Raw genomic sequence first — 17,658 nt, 5'->3', positions numbered from 1 at the left:
ATATACTCAAAGGTGTGTCTCTTTATCCAAACATCTCTTCCAGAAGCACCATTTTATGAAGATCAGAAGGCCAGGTGCATTTGTGGAAGGATTTTACAAGAAAGAAGAGAAAGGCAGAAAAGAAGAGTAGTAGCAGTAACAGTGCAAAGTAGCTTCAAGTTCCTATTTGTTTCTTGCCTACCTTTGCTTTGGTACACTTTCTTTTTTATTTCTGTTTTCAAAGTCTCCAGATGAGGAACTAATCAAAAGGCTTAGTAGCCTTTGAATGGTTGAATATAAAGTGTCCCCCAAATGCCAAATGCTCCTGTGTTAAAGCAGGAATGTTTGGAGGTGAAATCAAGAACTGTAATCTACTCACTCGGTGAGAGTTTGAATGGAATCAAGAACTACTCACTCGGTGAGAGTTTGAACGGACTAACTGAGTGGTAAGTGTAGGCAAGTGGGACATGGCTGGAGGAGGTGGGTCACTCGGGGCATGCCCTGCATCGTTTCTCTTCCCTATGACCACTTCCCCCTCTCCCTCTTGTCTCCTGGTTGCCAGGAATGGAGCAGCACTCTTCCACCACAACCTTCCACCATGACATTCTGCTCACTTTGGGACTAGAGCAATGGAGCCAGTTCACAATGGACTGACCCTCTGAAACCATGAGCCAAAATAAACCTTTCTTCCTCTATGTCAGATATTTTGGACACTGAGATGAACAAATGACTGACAAAACAGCTGGAGAGTCCTCAATTTCACATTCCTACAGCAGTGTTAGATTAATTTTTTCGCTTCATATTGGAACTATAGATATTTAAAAACTGGGCGAATAATTTTTAAAAGAGGAGAAAGTAGAAAAAGGCTCCTGCATATCAGTCTAACACCTCAAGAACAAGTAAAAGCATGTAATAATTTGCATGTCAGAGTTATGTCAAATGTCAAAGAACATCAGTTACCTCACAATGAGGGACTTTAAACAATATATTCTTGTTAGTTTTCTTGTCTTTCATGTGTATTTCAGACTATTCATAAAAAGTCTCAAAAAATGTAATTAATCACTCCCACCTCATATCTCAGGTATTTAGAGACAAGAAAAGTAATTTCTTATGTTCTTGCTTCTTAGTCTCGGAATTTCATCTGCTTTTACTATCTGTTTATGCTGTTTGAATTTTGCACTCTGCCTTCCCCCATTTCAAAAATGTAGTCTTTTGTAGTTCTTCAAACAGAAGACCATCTGGGGGCCACAGAGGTCCTAAGTGCATCTCTGAAGAAACTCTCAACAGATTACTTATTGGAACTTCTAAAAATGGAAGCTCTATTAGCAAGAACTGAATAAAAGACAAAAACAAAAATAAAAAGAGCTATAATAAAAAAGTTGGAACGTAAATTATTAGAAAGTAGAACTTTAAGTCTCTATGGAAGAAAAGAGAAGTAGGAATTTCAAAAGCGCTACTGTAAAGAAAAAAGGGAAAAGTGGACAAAATGACCCAGAATTTCTTGTAATACATCCTTTCCCATCATCCTCATCATCCTCATCATCCTCATCAGTATCTAATGAGCTACACACATGTTCTCTCATCATTTTAATAGCTCCAAGGAGACATTAGATTTAAGAGCATCCTTTGCTCTACAACATGAGGATTTTTTTTTTTTTTTTTTTTTTTTTGTGGTGCTGGGGATCAAACCCAGGGCCTTGTGCTTGCAAGGCAAGCACTCTACCAACTGAGCTATATCCCCAGCCCTAACATTAGAATTCTTGATCTCATCTAAGATATTAGAACAAGTTCATCCAATTACAACTCTGGAGGACCACAGTGCTTAAAAACCTATTCAGATTAAATATCTTTTCTCTTTATTATAATGTTCTCTTTAACTTAGAACATATTTCTGTATTTACTTCATGTGTCATTTTTCAAGCAGATTCACCAGACATTTTGTTCTCTTACATAAAGGTTTTAAAGAAAAAGAGATGACCACTGAAACTTTTACTCCTGGGACCAATTTATATAAAGCAAAAATATAAAAATAACTACTCCTCTCTTAACAATTGGTATACTTAATGAAGAAGAGGCTGTCACTAACAGAGGAAGAACTATTTTGGAAAATACATTACCTAAAACCTATCATATGAGAAGAATGACTTCTAAGTAGCCCTAGAGTCATTGCCAATTTTTTTCTAACACAAAATATGTGTATTGTGGAGGTATCCATCTTTTCAGCTCCACTTATTTGAAAAACACAAAGTAGTAACTTTAAGGGCTCAGAAGGGTTAAATTAGCTGTGATACACCATAACAGCTTAAATGTGCATAAAGAATCAGGGAAATGTATATATAAATTTCATTAATGAAGACCAAAGAGAATAAGTGACTTCCAAAGTTCCATATCTTAATATAAGTATCAGATGTCCATAACAGGAAGTAAACCCTATAATTCCTATCATGTGCCCTTGTAAAGACTTTACTGAAACTAATCAATTTAAGCCTCACAACAACGCTGAGAGGGAAGTCTTATTGTTTCCATTTTACAGATAAGGAATCCAAGCAGTTGCCTCAGACCCAGACAGTGTCTCTCAGGCTTGACCTTCTCTGCTATCCTGACTCTGGTCCCTGATCTCCATTCTGCTGCTTTCCCCACTGTATCTCAGTATCTCTTGAGTTTATGGAAAAAGCAGACAGAACAGGCAATACTTATTTTCTTCAGGAAAACACACCAAGATATGTGCATACAACTCTGATTAAAATGGGAAGCAGACAAGAAACACATATTGAGATAAAGGGAATATTTTAAATAAATGTAAATGAAAAATACAGGCTTGTGCCATAGGACTAGCCCCTCCCCCCATTTTGATTAGTTCATCATCTTCTACTTTTCCTATTTTCACTAAAGCTGCAGTCTTACTCTCAACTGCTCTCATGCTTCACCTACTCTACCCAAACTTCAAAACACAAAATTGAGAAAATATATTCAGCCAGACATTTCCACATTTATACTGTCTATCCAACACTGCAGTTATCTGCAAAGATAATCCATTCATCCTGTTTTCTATTCAGGAACTCAAATGACCAAATATAGGTATTCATGTTAAGATCCATGTCTTAATTTCCTCAGTGGTGATTTTTGAATGCTGTTTTTTCTTACATCTATCCTTTTTTGATAATGTTTCTCTAAAAGAGGAAAGTTTCTATTTTTCTTCCTTTTTCTTCATGTTTCTGCTGCATTAGCACTCATCCTGAACCATACTGGCATCAACCACATCGTCATTAGACTCTGTAATAATATGTTTTGCACATGAAAAGACTGGCAATTTTCTCACAACTTTTAAATATCCCATCATTGACCTTATATTCCCTCCACAAAGATCTTATTTCCCCCATGTATTCTCATATCCAGGACTTGCTATAATTCTTTTTCTTTCTTTTTATTTTGTTTCTATTTTATTGTTATTTCCTTTTTTTCCATTTTTTTCCCCATAATTCTTTCAGTTAAGTATTTAAGCCAAAAAAGTGTCATTAAACATAATAATAATAAGGGCAGAGGCAGGGTGGAGGTGTGGTGGAGACTTGGGCTCTGCGGGGTTGTGTCTCCCTCTGCGTCTCTCATGGCAGTTTGTTTGGCTTCTTTGGATCATTCTCTCCAAGGGCCAGGGGGCAAGATCTGAGTGGCTCTGTGATGGACATGGGCAAAGAGTCAATGCCCTGTCACCCAGTGGCCCTCCAGGGCTCACACATGTACCTTCAAATACAACATCATCCACCACATAGGAGCTGATAAATCATGGTTTCAACAGTCACAATTTATAGACAGGAGGTTTCAGCCAGTGGTCAACCTCGTTACCTGTGTAAAGTGCAGGGTGCAGATGATAACCAGTGACAGAAAACCGAAGATACTTCAGATATGAAGTAATCAAATTAAAACAGGCTTCAAAGACTGTATTCTTATTGTCTGCATTAATTTCTAGGTCAACTGATGTAATTATGGTGGTCAAATGTTGTGCCTTTAACTGAACTAAAGTGAACTGAACACTATGAATTTAAAAACTAATTGAGATTTTTTTTTCTACCACATAGAAAATTAAGCTCTGGAAATAGATCAGGTATAGGACTAAATCCTGAAGGTATGAATTTTTGAGTTTATTACATTTCTGAGTTAGGTACTTTTATTCTGATTTTGCAGATGAGGCACCAGACAGTCAGATGACTTAAGCGTCTTACTGCCTCCCTGTTTGACATAACAGAGATGATACTGAACTCACCCAGCTGGGTCTGACTCCATTGCCTGTGTTTTCCCCACTGTCCAGGATTTATTGGCTAGTCACTTACTCTGCTACCCACTGTGGTCAGAAATCCACTGAAGATCACAGGTCACCTCTTAAATGCTGAATACAGAGCACTCTGTTCAAGTCTTTCCTTCAAAGTATTAGACATTTTTGAACATTCTAGAAAATTGAAGTTATCCCTGTCTGTCACCCTCCTGTTATCTTGCATAGTTGTCATACTCAGCATTGCCCTCATGTCCCCAACAATTAGAGACTATTCTGCCCAATGTCTTCACTAGCTCCTATCATTTAGCCCAATCACTAAGTGTAGGTGTCCCTTGAATTCTGTCATTGGCTATTTCTTTTCTCATACACATAATAGTCAAGCACTGTATAACTGAGTTTGGTCAATGACAAGCCACATGTAGTACAGTGGTCTCTTAGAATAGGATCATATTGCCTGGTGACACTGTAGACATCTAGGTTTGTGGAAGGAAACCAAGTTCACACAACAAACTCCTCCAAGGACACATTTCTCAGAGGATATCTCTACGGTTAAATAACATGTAACTAATAATTATCATTCTGATCTTTTACAGGCCTCATTTTTCTCCTGAGTCCGGCTGTAGTTTTCCTATAATTGTCCAAAGAAACCTCACAATCTCATGTTGAAAACATAAGTTAGCATCCCTACCACCAGGGTTGGTGGCACCCACCTGTAACCCTAGCTACTTGGATGTCTGAGACAGGAGGATGAAAAGTTCAGTGGCAGCCTGGGCAACTTAATGAGAAACCCTATCTCAAAATAAAAATGTAAAAGGGACTAAGGACGCAGCACAGTGGTAAAGTGGTTCCCAGCTTTTGTAAGGCCCTGGATTTGATTCCCAGTACTGCATTAAAAATGATAAAATAAACCAGCACTCCTTTTTTTTTTTTTTTTAACTAAAAAACCTACAACCTCTTTTTCATTTATTTTTCAGTGTTAGGAATTTAACCAAAAGCTTTAAGCAAGCTAGACAAATGCTCTACTGTTGAGCTCTGCCCTGTACCCAAAGCCACTCTTCATAATTTTGACTCTGCCTTGTTTATCTTCTGTTATTTTCTGTTAATCACCATGTTGTGTTGACTCTGCTTTCCAGACACTTCTCCAAGCCTCTTCCCTTCCTGGTCCTCATTCACTGACATTGTTTAGACCTGGGTGTCTTCCTACTTACTCTTACTATGACAGCTGATACACGCTGGCCCCACACTGGATATGGTTTAACTGTCCCCCAAAGGCTTCATGTGTTCAAAGTTAATCTCTATTGGGAGGTGTTAGAAAGGATGGGAACTTAATCTGACTGTAGTGTTTGGAGGTGGGACTTTTAGAGGGTGATGAAAATTAGATCAAGTGGCTGGGGTGACTGGAAGAGGGAGACTGACCAGTAGAGGCATACACTCTTGAGCTCCTATGTCTTGACACTGGGTGTTCTATGCCACTTCAGGACTCTTCCAGCAAGCAGGCCATCACCATGGGCCATGCCTTGACCTTGGACCTCTAGAACTGTAAGCCAAAACAATCTGTCTTCTTTGTGACTTAGTCTGTGGTACTGTGTCATTAGCAACAGAAAACAGATTCATCCAAAGGCCCAGTTAAGTCATTGCCAGTCTTGTCCTCAATTATATTTTCCCCGTACTCCTTAGGAGTTTTTTTTCTTTTCCCTAAAATACAAATCTGACCACAATTTTCTTCTCTCAAAACTTAAACTCATTTTTTAAAAGACCATGTTTACATTTTTATGCCAACTTGTTCATTAATAAACAAAAATCCCAGGTTTTGCTGGTTAGTATTTGACAGGAGGAAAATGTGGTTCAGAAATAGCTCCAGTGTGCTGATCACAGTGGCACTCGCCTGTAATTCCAGCTACTTGGAGGCTGAGGCAGGAGGATAACATGTTTGAAGCTAGTCTGGGCAATTTGGTGAGACCTTACCTCAAAATTAAAAATAAAAATTTGGATAGGGAGTAGATCAGTGGTAGAGTACATCTGGGTTTAATACCTGGTACTGCAGGAAAAAAAAAAAAAAAAGAATAAAGAAACAAATGGCTACTCTATTAACAGTTCATTTGTTTTATCACTTTCTGGAAGTTTCTTTGTTTTGTTTTTGTTTGTTTTGTTTTGTTTGCAGTACTAGAGATAGAACCCACGGATGCTCTATATCACCGGCCCTTATTACTTTTCGTTTTTTAAATTTTAGGCCAGGTTTTGCAATTTAAATTGTCAAGGCTGGTCTCAAACTTGTGATTGTCCTGTTTCAGCTTCTTGAGCCTCTGGGCTTTCAGGCATATACTACTGCACTCAGCACTTTCTGAAATTTTCTACAAAAAATAGCATGAAAAAAATTTATGTCATTAGTAAACCAGTGACTGCAGAATCTGTGGAGGAAATTGACTGGTTTTTGTTTTGTTTTATTTTGATGGGATGAAAATTGCACACAGGGCCTTCTTCAAGATAGGCAAGTGCTTTATAATCTGCCTTTTCATTTTTATTTTGAAACAGGGTCTCATTTCAATGACAGTTTGGCCTCACAGTTGGGATCCTCCTGTCTGAGCCTTGGAATAGCTGAGATAGAAAGTATGCACCCACTTATACTCACCTTAGATAACTTTTGAGCAAAGTCAAACACAAATATGTTAAGTCATCACTCTTTGAAATTTTTACATTAAAATTTGTTCCAAGGCTGGCACATGCCTGTAATCCCAGTGTCTAGGGAGGCTGAGGCAGAGGATTGCAAGTTTGAGACCAGTGTCAGCAATTTAGCAAGGCCCTAAGCAACATGGTGAGACATAAAATAAGCCAAACTCTGTCCCTGGGTTCAGTCCAGAGTAATAAAAAAATTAACATAAAATAGAATGCACTTTTTGGGGGTTGGACTGGGGATTTAAACCAGGGGTGCTATTTCATTGAGTTACATCCCCAGTCCTTTTAATTTTTTCCACATTTTTAAATATTGTTGCGTTATAGTTGTACATAACAATGGCATTTGTTGTTATATATATATTCATGTAGGCACACAATATAACAATAAAATTTGGCCAATATCACTCCCTAGAACTTCTCCATTACCTCCCCAACTCTTATCCCTGGTCTTTTTCCTCTACTATTCTCCCTTTGATTTTCATGAGATCCCTGCCTTCACTTTTCCTTTTTCCTCTCTAGTTTCCATATATGAGAGAAAACATACAGTGCTTGACCTCTGAGTTTGACTTACTTTGCTTAACATAATGGTCTCAAGGTCCATCCATTTTCCTGCAAATGGCATAATTTCATTTTTCTTAATGGCTGAGTAAAACTCCAAAGTGATATATATATATATATATAAAATACATATATACACACACACACACACACACACACACACACACACACACACATATATAAAACTTTTTTGTACTAGGATTGAACCCCAGGGACTCTCTACCCCTAAGCCATATGCTCGGCCCTTATATATTTTCTTTTCTTGCTAATTATCCAGGCTATTCTTAAATTTAAGATCTTCCTGCTTCAGATTCTCAAGTCATTGAGATTGCTGAGATTATAGGTGTGTATCACCATGCTCTGCCTTTTTAAAAAATTCATTTAATTTTAAGTGTTATGCATGTACTGGGATTTGAATCAGGGGTGCTTTACCACTAAGCTACATTCCCAGTCCTTATTTGAGAACAAGGTCTCAGTTGCTGAGGTTCTTGATAAATTGCTGAGAGTGGCCTAAAATTTCAATCCTGCCTCAGCTCCTAGAATTTGCAGTTAATCCTTCCTCAGCCTCCATGGTTGCTGGGATTATGTGCCATCATGTGTAGCCTGACTTTATTAAAAAACAAAAACAAAAAGAAAAAACAAAACAAAACAGGGTCTCTGTATGTTGTCCAGACTGGCCTCAAACTGGTAGTTATGCCTCAAACTCCCAAGTAGCTAGGATTACAGGCATATGCCAGGGTGCCCAGCTCCTACCCTCTTTCTTAAGAGTGGTGGTGCTATACTGAAGAGCAGGGGGGCTTCTAGGCAAAGTCTGCATGTGTTTCACTCTCAGGCCCGAAGCTCTGCTCCACTCACTGTACCTTCCACGCCGCTGTTCAGTCCTGTGTCCCAACTCTTGCTGTCAACTACCCAGTCATTTCTCTCTCTCTCTCTTTTGGTACTGGGAATTGAACCCTGTGGTGCTTAAACACTGAGCCACATCCCCAGCCCTTTTATTTTTTCTTTTGAGACATGGTCTCACTAAGTTGCTGAGGTTCCCCTTGAACTTGTCATCATCTTACCTTAGCTTCCTGAGTCACTGGGATTAAAGGCATGTGCCACCACGCCTGGCTACTCTGTGATTCCTTAGGAGACTGATTCCTATCAACTAACATTCCTCATCAGTTACCAAATGTACCCCCAGTAGAAAACATCTCCCCAAATTTCAAAATGTAATCTGGTTGGTGCCTTCCTAGCCTGCACTTGTAGGTAGTTGATTAGGACCAATGTAGGAGGTTGGACTGTCCAATAGGGGACATTCAGCTTTGTTTGTGTGTGTGGGGGGGGGAGGGGGCATTTTCCTAGGCATCAAACCCAGGGCCACTTGCATGCAGGGTGGAAATTTTTTTTTATAGCGAGAGTAGCTAAATTGTACCAATTGTAAACAGGGGAAGAAATTTATTTATTAATTTAATTTATTTCTTTAAACAGGGCCTCCCTTTGTCATTCCAGGCTGGCCTGGAACTTGTGATCTTTCCACCACAGACTCGGATAGTTGGGATTACAAATGCATGCCACCCAACCCAGCTTGGACATATATATTTTTATATATATATTAATATATATATTATTTTATATATGAGGATTAAATAATTCAGGGCCTTGTGTATACTAGGCAAGGACTCTGCCACTGAGCTAAATTTACTAAACCTGGAAGTAAATAAATATATGTATATATGTGTATTATGTACATATATACATGTATACTTATATATGTGGGTATTTGTATATATATATTTACACACACATACACACACACACACACACAAATATTTTTCTCTTTTTCTGGTACTAGAGATTGAATCCAGGGGTACTTTCCAATGAAGCAACATTTCCAGTCCTTCCTTTTTTTTTTTTTTTTTTTTTTTTTAATTTTGAGGCAAAGTTTGACTAAATTGCCCAGGCTGGCCTCTAATTTGCGATCCTCTTGCTTTAGACTCCTGAGTCACTGGGACTTTAGCCAAGTGCCACCACACCTACTGGATATATATTTTTAAACTTTGGAAGACAGTTTATGTTTTATGGAAACCCCAAACCTGGAAAATATCAGGTCTGCTACAAATGTATTAGCAATCTCAAACTATCTATGCAAAACTCCTATTTGGTCTCTCAGCTGGCCTGTGGAACTTCCTCTGACACAAGCATCTGCAAGTCAGCGTCCCTTTCAAGAAGAGCTTCTGGGACCTGGCATGGTGGTGCACACCTGTAATTCTAGAGACTTGGGAGGTTGAGACAGGAGGATTACAAGTTTGGGGCCAGCTTCAGCAACTTAGTGAAGCCCTAGGTAACTTAGCAAGACTCTGTCTTAAAAATAAAAAAAATAAAAAAAAAAACAAAGTGTTGGGGATGTGGCTCAATGATAAAGCACCCCGGGGGTCAATCCCTGGTATCAGGAAAAAAAAAAAATGCTGCAGAGATGAATTGCCTGTAACACTATAGGCAGCAACTCTCAGATGCTCAATGGCAGCACCAATTCAGCTCCTTTCAAATGATTACACACTTGGCTTACATATCAGCCTGCCAGCAAAGCCACTATCCTCAGCAAATTGTGCACATTCAGTTATCATGAATTACCCAGTTGCATTAACAAGCTGGAGTTAGTATCCTCACACACAAAAGTCAATCTCTTATACTAGTTCTGTGAGACTCTCTGTTCACTTAGCTGGATGGAATCAACATGACCAATCCCTTCTTCCACCAGAGTGTGAGGTGTGTGTAGTGGGTAGAAATCACAACTCACCATCAATTTTCTCTAAAGAAATTCCATTACCTACTGGGTGTTGTGACTCATGCCTATAATCTCAGCTGCTAGGGAGGCTGAAGCAGGAGGATCTCAAGTTTGAGGTCAGTTTAGGCAATTTAGTGAGACCCTGTTACAAAAATAAAAAATAAAAGGGTTGGGTGTATAGCTCAGTGGTAAAGTACCCCTCAGCTCAGTCACCAGAACAGGGGGGGAAAATATTATTACTTTTCTTGATTGATTATTCATCTGGAAGCTTATAAATATTTCTGGTAGGTGTTATGCTAATAATAGCAAAAGTTCTTTCATAATCTCTTAGCATATCCCACATAAAAGCATCTGCCCACTGCTGGTTTATGATTTTGGGGTTCTCTGATAAAATTCCGAAAAAAAAGTCAATGTAGTTAATATAGTTTGCAATAAATATACATTATTATAAAAACTAGAAGAGAGTGGCTGGGGTTTACTGCAGTGGTACGGCACTTTCCTAGCACGTCCAAAACGCTTTTCACTTTTTTACATTTTGAGACAGATTCTCCCTAAGTTGCTTAGGGTTTGCTAAATTGCTGAGGCTGACCTCAAATTTGCAATCCTGCCCCAGCCTCCCAAGATGCGTGGATTACAGGCATGCTCCACTGTCTTGGGAGACCCAAACTCATAAAAACAAAATTAACTTTTGCTCTGTGACAGACCTTATTAATAACATGAGAAGAAAACGAGTGGAGAAAGTATTTGTGAACCACATATTCCACAACAATGGTATCTTGACTACAGAAAGAATTACCTTTTTCCGTGTTTCCGGCTTTATTTGAGGTTTCCGAGAATAAGCCAAAATGTGACCGGCCGCCGCTGCCGCCTAGCACGCCGAGCGCTGTGAGGGCCGCGCCCGAGCGGCCGGCGGCCCTGAGGTCCCAGCAGCTGGCGCGGAGGGGGCCCAGAGCAAGCGTCAGCGGCTGCGGCAAGCGGGGCGTCCCCACCAGCCGACGGAGCCCGCGAGGCCTGTAGCAGGGGTGAGGACCGGCGCGGCAGAGCCTAGGCTGGGGCCGGAACTGCCCACCTTCCGGGGAAGCCTCTAGCAGTGGCCGAGGAGGCTGCGCGGACAGTGGCTGGGGAGCCGCGGGACCACGCCCAGAACGCACCGGCCGGCGGGGAGGAGCGCAAGCTACCGCCCCCGCAGCGTGCGGAGAGAGAAAATGTGGGACTGTAGATTTGGAATATGAATTTATTTGAAAACCAGTGGAGGTGTAAACGTGCTTCTGATGAAACTGGTTTGGAATAATTTTCATGATCTTTGTATATTTTATATGTATATTTTAAAATTTTTCATTTGACTCACAGTGCCCGGAGAAAATTCGCATATTGCAAGGTGGTCCTAGCCACCTTCTTAATTTGGGTTCTATTGGATATGTTCTTGTTATTTTACTTAAGCGAATGCACAGACGTGATGAGAATAGGAGAGAGGACTTCCTGCCTGCCGGGGATGTTCTGGGAGTCAGTACAAAAACCTCATGAAGGACCTGGAGAAATGAGGAAACCAGTCTCATTCCTAAGAGGATCAAGAAAACTTGAAAGAGATGTTAAAATCGGTCAGTTCAATTAATGACTAGCAAGATGATTGCACTCAACAGATTACCAGATGTTAGATTAGAACGGTGTAACACAGAGGTGTATCCAGATAACTTCCACAACAAGTGTGATTTATTTCCACAATGAGACTTGGAGCACACTTATGCGAACTGTTCATGGTGTCATAAATCGCTCACCAAGATACATGATAGAAGAAATAATTCTAGTACTGAAATAATTCGGCCACTGAAAGAGACTTTTTAAAAGACCTTTAGAGAGTTATGTGAAAAAAGGCTAAAAGTGCCAGTTCATGTAATTTGGATGGAACAGCGTTCTGGATTGATCAGAGCTAAATTGGAAGGAGCTGCAGTGGCCAAAGGCCAGGTGACCACCTTCTTAGACCCTCACTGGGAGGGCACAGTGGGATGGCTGGGGCTTCTCTTGGTAAGGATCAAACATGACAGAACAGTGGTATGTCCTATCACTGATGTGATCAGTAATGATACTTGTGAGTACATGGCAGGTTCCTATGTGACCTATAGTGGATTCAACTGGAAGCTCAATTTTCACTGGTATCCTGTTCTCCAGAGAGAAATGAACAGAAGGAAAGGTGTACCCAGGGATGCTCTACCACTGAGCTACATCTCCCTTTCTTACATATTTTTAAATTTGAGACAGGGTCTCCCTAAGTTGCCCAGGCTGTTTTCAAATTTGCCATTTTTCTGTCTCAGCTCCCTTGAGTCTCTGAGAATTACAGGAGGGTGCGACTGTATCCCATTTTGAAAGGATGACACCCATCCCTTTTTGAAGTTTTATTTTGTGACAGGGTCTTGCTAAGTTGTCCAAGTTGCTTTGAAATTGTATGGTGGTATTGAAGCAATATGTCTCTGCATGCATTTGGTGGGGGGAGTTGTAAAAAATATCTTCAGAAATGATCACACAAAAGCTGAGTTTGGTGGCAATCACCTGTAATCCTAGCAACCTGAGAAACTAGGAAAGGAGGATAAAAATTTGAAGTTAGCCTCAACAATTTAGCAAAATCCTACTTGAAAAAAAAAAAAACAAAACTGAACTAAAGAAAAAAACTGGAGATGTAACTCCTTCCCTAGAAAAGTGCCCCTGGGTTCAATCCTCACTATCAAGAAAAAGTAGGGGGGTGGGGGGGAAGGAAAGGAAAGGAAGGAAGGAAGAAAGAAACAAAGAGTGAGCTGGTGGGTTTAGTGGAAGCTTCCTTGCCTAGCATTCATGAGGCCCTAGATTCAATAACCAGCACCACGGTAGATGAATACCAAAGAGGAGGGGAACGTGGTTAGCATAATGGACAGCAGAGCTAAAGTCATCATCAGAATGACTTGATGTTTGGTATTTGCTAATTTATTCTGATATCCTTTAGGACTAAAATAAATGGACAGTCTTCTAAAATCTCAAGTGATTTTCAGGAACAAAGAAAGCTGTAGGAGTTGAGTAGAGAAATCTGAGTTAATCTCATAAGACAATCCTAAATCCTCAGTTTATTCCCAGACCAGATTCAGTTCTTAGAGCCCCTCAAATTAAGTGGATACAAGGCCCCTTTAAAGAAGAGTACCAACAATGAAAACTGTAAATCTTCCTCCTGCCCTTTCCCAAGTGGACTGTGGACACTTAGCAGGGTGATCATACGATGAAGGAGGAAAAATAATCTGAACTGGGGGAGGGGGATACCTGCACACTCAGCTCTGAACTGACACTGATTCCTGGAACCTGGAAACATCAGTGGAGCACGAGTCAGAGTAGGCCCCTAGGAATTCAGGGGGTAAGTGCAGCTTTGCCTTGAGCTCACCTCATTCACAGTGGGCCTGATGGATATCTGAACCCATCCCATGGTTATTTTCCCAGTTCTGAAATGCAAAGGTGAAATTTTCATATTCTGCAAGTGGTAGAAAGAACAGATTGATTCCCCAAATTAGGAAGTGAGGACTTTTATGTTACAGAAGGCCAGGAAGAAGTTCCTAGAACTGCTTCTATTTGTCAAAATAATAAACTAAAGGCAAGATAGAATTCTTGGAGTGATTATAGAGAAAAGTGCTATGGTAAAGGGCTTAAAGAGTGGACGGTAAAGACCAAAGAAAGCAGTAGGGCCTTCATGCTCACACCTCAAGCCTGGATTGAACCAAGTACGTATGCAAAGACTAGGGGAGAGAAGCTAGATCTGGTAGGAAAAGTCAACTATGTGACACTGGGCCAATTATCTGACATCTCTTAATTTGTGTCTTCTAGCTTTCACAATGATGAGGTTGGACTAGATTATTTCTAAGTATTCTTCCATCTTTTAAAAAAATTTTTTTTAGTTGTCAATGGATCTTTTCATCTTTTTATTTATTTATATGTGGTGCTGAGGATCAAACCCAAGGCCTCACACATGCCAGGCAAGTGCCGTACCACTGAGCCACAACTCCAGTCCTATTCTTCCATCTTTAGTGTTTCATAAGTAATAAAAGAGGGCAATACATAGAGTAAGTACCATGTTAGGATCCAGTACTATGATCTGAATTATGAAATTTCTTTTGTGTGGACCTCACTTACTTTCTTCATTTGTACAATTATGGGATTGGCCTCTCTGTTCCATATTGTCCCTTCAAGCTCTAATGTTTTGTAGTTTTCCTCAGGATGGAAACATGGCCTTCCCTTCTCTTCATACTATTCCCATGCTTCAGGGAGAAAGGAGGAAGTTGGGCAAGGCCTGATGTAATCATTAATCATTCTGAGTCTTTTTTCTGTTTTGTCCTCACTGTTTTCCCCTTCCTTTCTCTTTGATTGTTCTTTGAGAAAACTGGAAAATTTTCCTTAATCATTCCCCAGTACTGGGGGGAAAAAAAAGAAAGCCTTACCTCTTTACCTTTCTTTTTTTTCTTTTGGTGGGGTGATCTTTTTTGGATTGTTCCTTTTAGTTATACATGATGATAGAATATACTATGGCATAATTATAAAAGCATGGAATATAATTTGTTCTAATTCAGTCCCCAATATTTCCCCTCCCCCTCCCTTCCTCTCACCCCTTTTCCTTCCCTCTACTCTATTGATCTTTCTATTTATGTATAGTATTTGTTTTTAAACTAGTGTCTTGTGGATGCACATGTCGGTGAGATTCACTGTGGCATATTCATATATGTACAAAGAAAGGTTGTTGTTTTAAGACAGTTTGCTGGAAGCCCTATGGTTCTCTAGGCTATGAAAACTTTGAGCTCTGTACTGTTTAGGAATGTAGAAAATTTAAGGAATGATATTAAAAGACAGAAGTTAATATCTTTCTTAGACAACAGTCCAGAGTTTGCAGTCAGGCTTATGTAGCAGCTCTGTGCCAGGATGTTCTTTGGATCCCCGTTCCACCATCCCTAGGATGTGGCTGTTGACTTTTGATACCAATTAGATAATGAGGAAGAAAAGGAAGGAGAGGCCTGGAAACCACCACACCGTGCTCATGTTTACATCCTGGCCCGAACTGCAATGGAGGCTTGGAATTGAAATCTCTTTTCTGGATGGTCATGCATTTAAAAAACAAAATTGAGGACTCCATCACCTTGGAAGAAGGGGATAATGGATATTGGGAACAACTTAGCTATCTGTACTGTCATTCCCATTTGGACCTGATATGCTTCCTCAATAGTTAGAAACCACAAAAAAGGAAGCTGAGTCTTAGGACTTCCAACACCCACATTCTCTTTTTTCTATTCACTTTGTCTTATCCTTAAAGAATCTTCCTGGCCACTTTCTCTGGACTTTGTCCCTCTCTCAGGAACTCCAAGTTGTTCACAGATTCACTCATTTTACAAATGCACCTGTTCTATGTTAGACACCATACTAGGCAAGAGGACCAAGAAGATCATTGGGGAAGTCTTTTCCCTAAGTAATCTGCAGTTATTTAACATAATTATTTGTTTTTATTTTTATTTTTTATTACTGGGGATTGAATTCAAGGGCACTTTTCCACAGTGTCAGCCCCTACTCCTTTTAATTTTTAATTTTGAGACAGGAATTTACTAGGTAGCTTAGGGTCATTAAATTGCTGAGTCTGGCTTTGAACTTCCAATCCTCCTGCCTTAGCCTCTGAGTCACTGGAATTACAGGTGTGTACCATTGCATGTGGCCACCATCATTTTTTAAAACAGGGAATATGTGGAGAAAAATCAGATTACATAACTGATATTTTCAAAATATTGTTTAATCCAGGTGTAGTGGTGCACACCCATAATCCCAGCAATTGGGTGGCTGAGACAGGAGGATCACAAGTTTGAGACCAACCTCAGCAACTTGGTGAGTCCTTAAGCAACTTAGCAAGACCCTGTCTCAAAATAAAAAATAAAAAGGACTGGGGATGTAACTTAGTGGTAAAGTGCCCCTGGATTCAATCTTTTCTTTGTGGGGTGTGGGGGTACCAGGGATTGAATTGAGGGGCATCCAACCACTGAGCCGCATCCCCAACCCTTTTTTTTTTTTTGTATTTTTTGTTTTAGAGACAGGGTCTCACTGACTTGCTCAGTGCCGTGCAGTTGCTGAGGCTGGCTTTGAATTCTTGATCCTCTCGCCTCACTGCTGAGATTACAGGCAAGTGCCACCCCGCCCGGCTGTGGGTTCCATCTCTAGTTCTTTTGTCCTATATATGGGTGAACACATACATACACACACATGCGTATTATACAATTTTGTGAGTCATTAATAGGAAAAAAAATGTATGGGCGCGGAGTGGAAGCTCTGTTTATGGAAAAGCACACCAATTCATTCAACAAAGAAGTGTGCAACATCAGAGATGGTGGGATAAATACAAGGATCATGGCCAGGCTTCAATTAATGAACAAATACGTACCACCTACCATAGGCTAGGAGCTGGGAGTGCAGCTGTGAAGTGGGAAGGAGCTTACAGTTTTGTGAATGTAAGTGAATACTAACTGAAGTGCATGGGCAGGACCCACACTTGACCTTCTCAGCAGAGTGAGGAAACTTAGGTGAAGGAATAAATTCTAAACCAAAGCTGGCACAACGGCATATAGTGAGGAGCAGAAGCAAGGCGCAAGGTATGTGGAAGAACTGCCCGGGCCTCGGTGGGCCCACAGTTTGGGTTGTGCGCCCTGGGGGCTGGATGTGGAGATCATGGTAGTAGAGGGCCAAAAAGGTTTGGTGACCAGAAACCAGTTGAGGGAAGTCACCAGGTATTTAAAGTCTGGGCTTTATCCTGAGGGCAATGAAAAAAACCCTGAATGTGCAGGACTGTGGCAAATAATGATTGGTTCTTTAGAACATGGAGTCACTTCCTTTGAACTGTGTTCACCAAATAGCGGGGCAAGATGGAAGGCAGGAAGACCAGGTAGGAGGCCAGTGCAGCCCTGGGAATAGAAGAAGCCACAGACTAAGCGCGGCCTAAGTAGCAATCAGCAGGATTGATCTGCTGGGTAAGAAGACAGGGCTAAGATGGACGAGGTTTATCCCCAGACTGGCAGTAGAGATTCGGGGTAGAGACAGCAGTAGAGAAAGAATAGTGGAGATTAGGAACATTCCCTAGGTAGGTGACACAGGAGCCAGGTGGTTTGTGGGAAAGGAGTTTTATTTTGATCTGGCTTGATTTGAAGTTCTTGGAGAGGATCCCAGTGTCCATCAGACTGTTGGGCAATAAATCTGGAGTTTGAAAGCAAATCTGGAGATTTGCTGTAAGGGCATAAAAACCTCTGTTAAAAAGATAAAAAATCCCACTACTGAAGCAAACTAAATCTCTCCTCCTTAAACTGTAGGGTACCTGTAATAGGAATGCTGTAATGTCCTGGGTAGAAGAAATACAAAAGCTTACTGCCCTGGGAATTGGTTCCAG

The 17,658-nt window shown here is 40.4% G+C and overlaps 1 protein-coding gene and 1 pseudogene across 3 annotated transcripts in view; both read left to right on the top strand.

The window, feature by feature from the left end:
- LOC124982295 (C-type lectin domain family 2 member D11-like) overlaps positions 1-1,195 on the top strand; it is a 68,120-nt gene extending 66,925 nt beyond the window's left edge. The window contains exons 7-8 of one of the 3 annotated variants that reach the window (XR_007108237.1): positions 44-425; positions 542-1,195. Coding sequence is in view for 2 of the 3 variants with exons in the window: in XM_047548678.1 (XP_047404634.1) it covers positions 44-130 (87 nt within the window). In the remaining variant the exon portion in view is untranslated. Of the gene's footprint in view, positions 1-43 lie in introns of all 3 variants that reach the window. The other 2 variants (XM_047548678.1, XM_047548681.1) reach the window with 2 other exon arrangements.
- Positions 1,196-10,193: 8,998 nt separating this feature from the next.
- LOC124982809 (polypeptide N-acetylgalactosaminyltransferase 1-like) lies at positions 10,194-14,104 on the top strand (annotated as a pseudogene).
- The last annotated feature ends 3,554 nt before the right edge of the window (positions 14,105-17,658 follow it).

This window comes from Sciurus carolinensis, chromosome 4 (genome assembly GCF_902686445.1).
Source record: "Sciurus carolinensis chromosome 4, mSciCar1.2, whole genome shotgun sequence".
NCBI lineage: Eukaryota > Metazoa > Chordata > Mammalia > Rodentia > Sciuridae > Sciurus > Sciurus carolinensis.
This window is presented reverse-complemented; position numbering and strand designations above follow the sequence as displayed.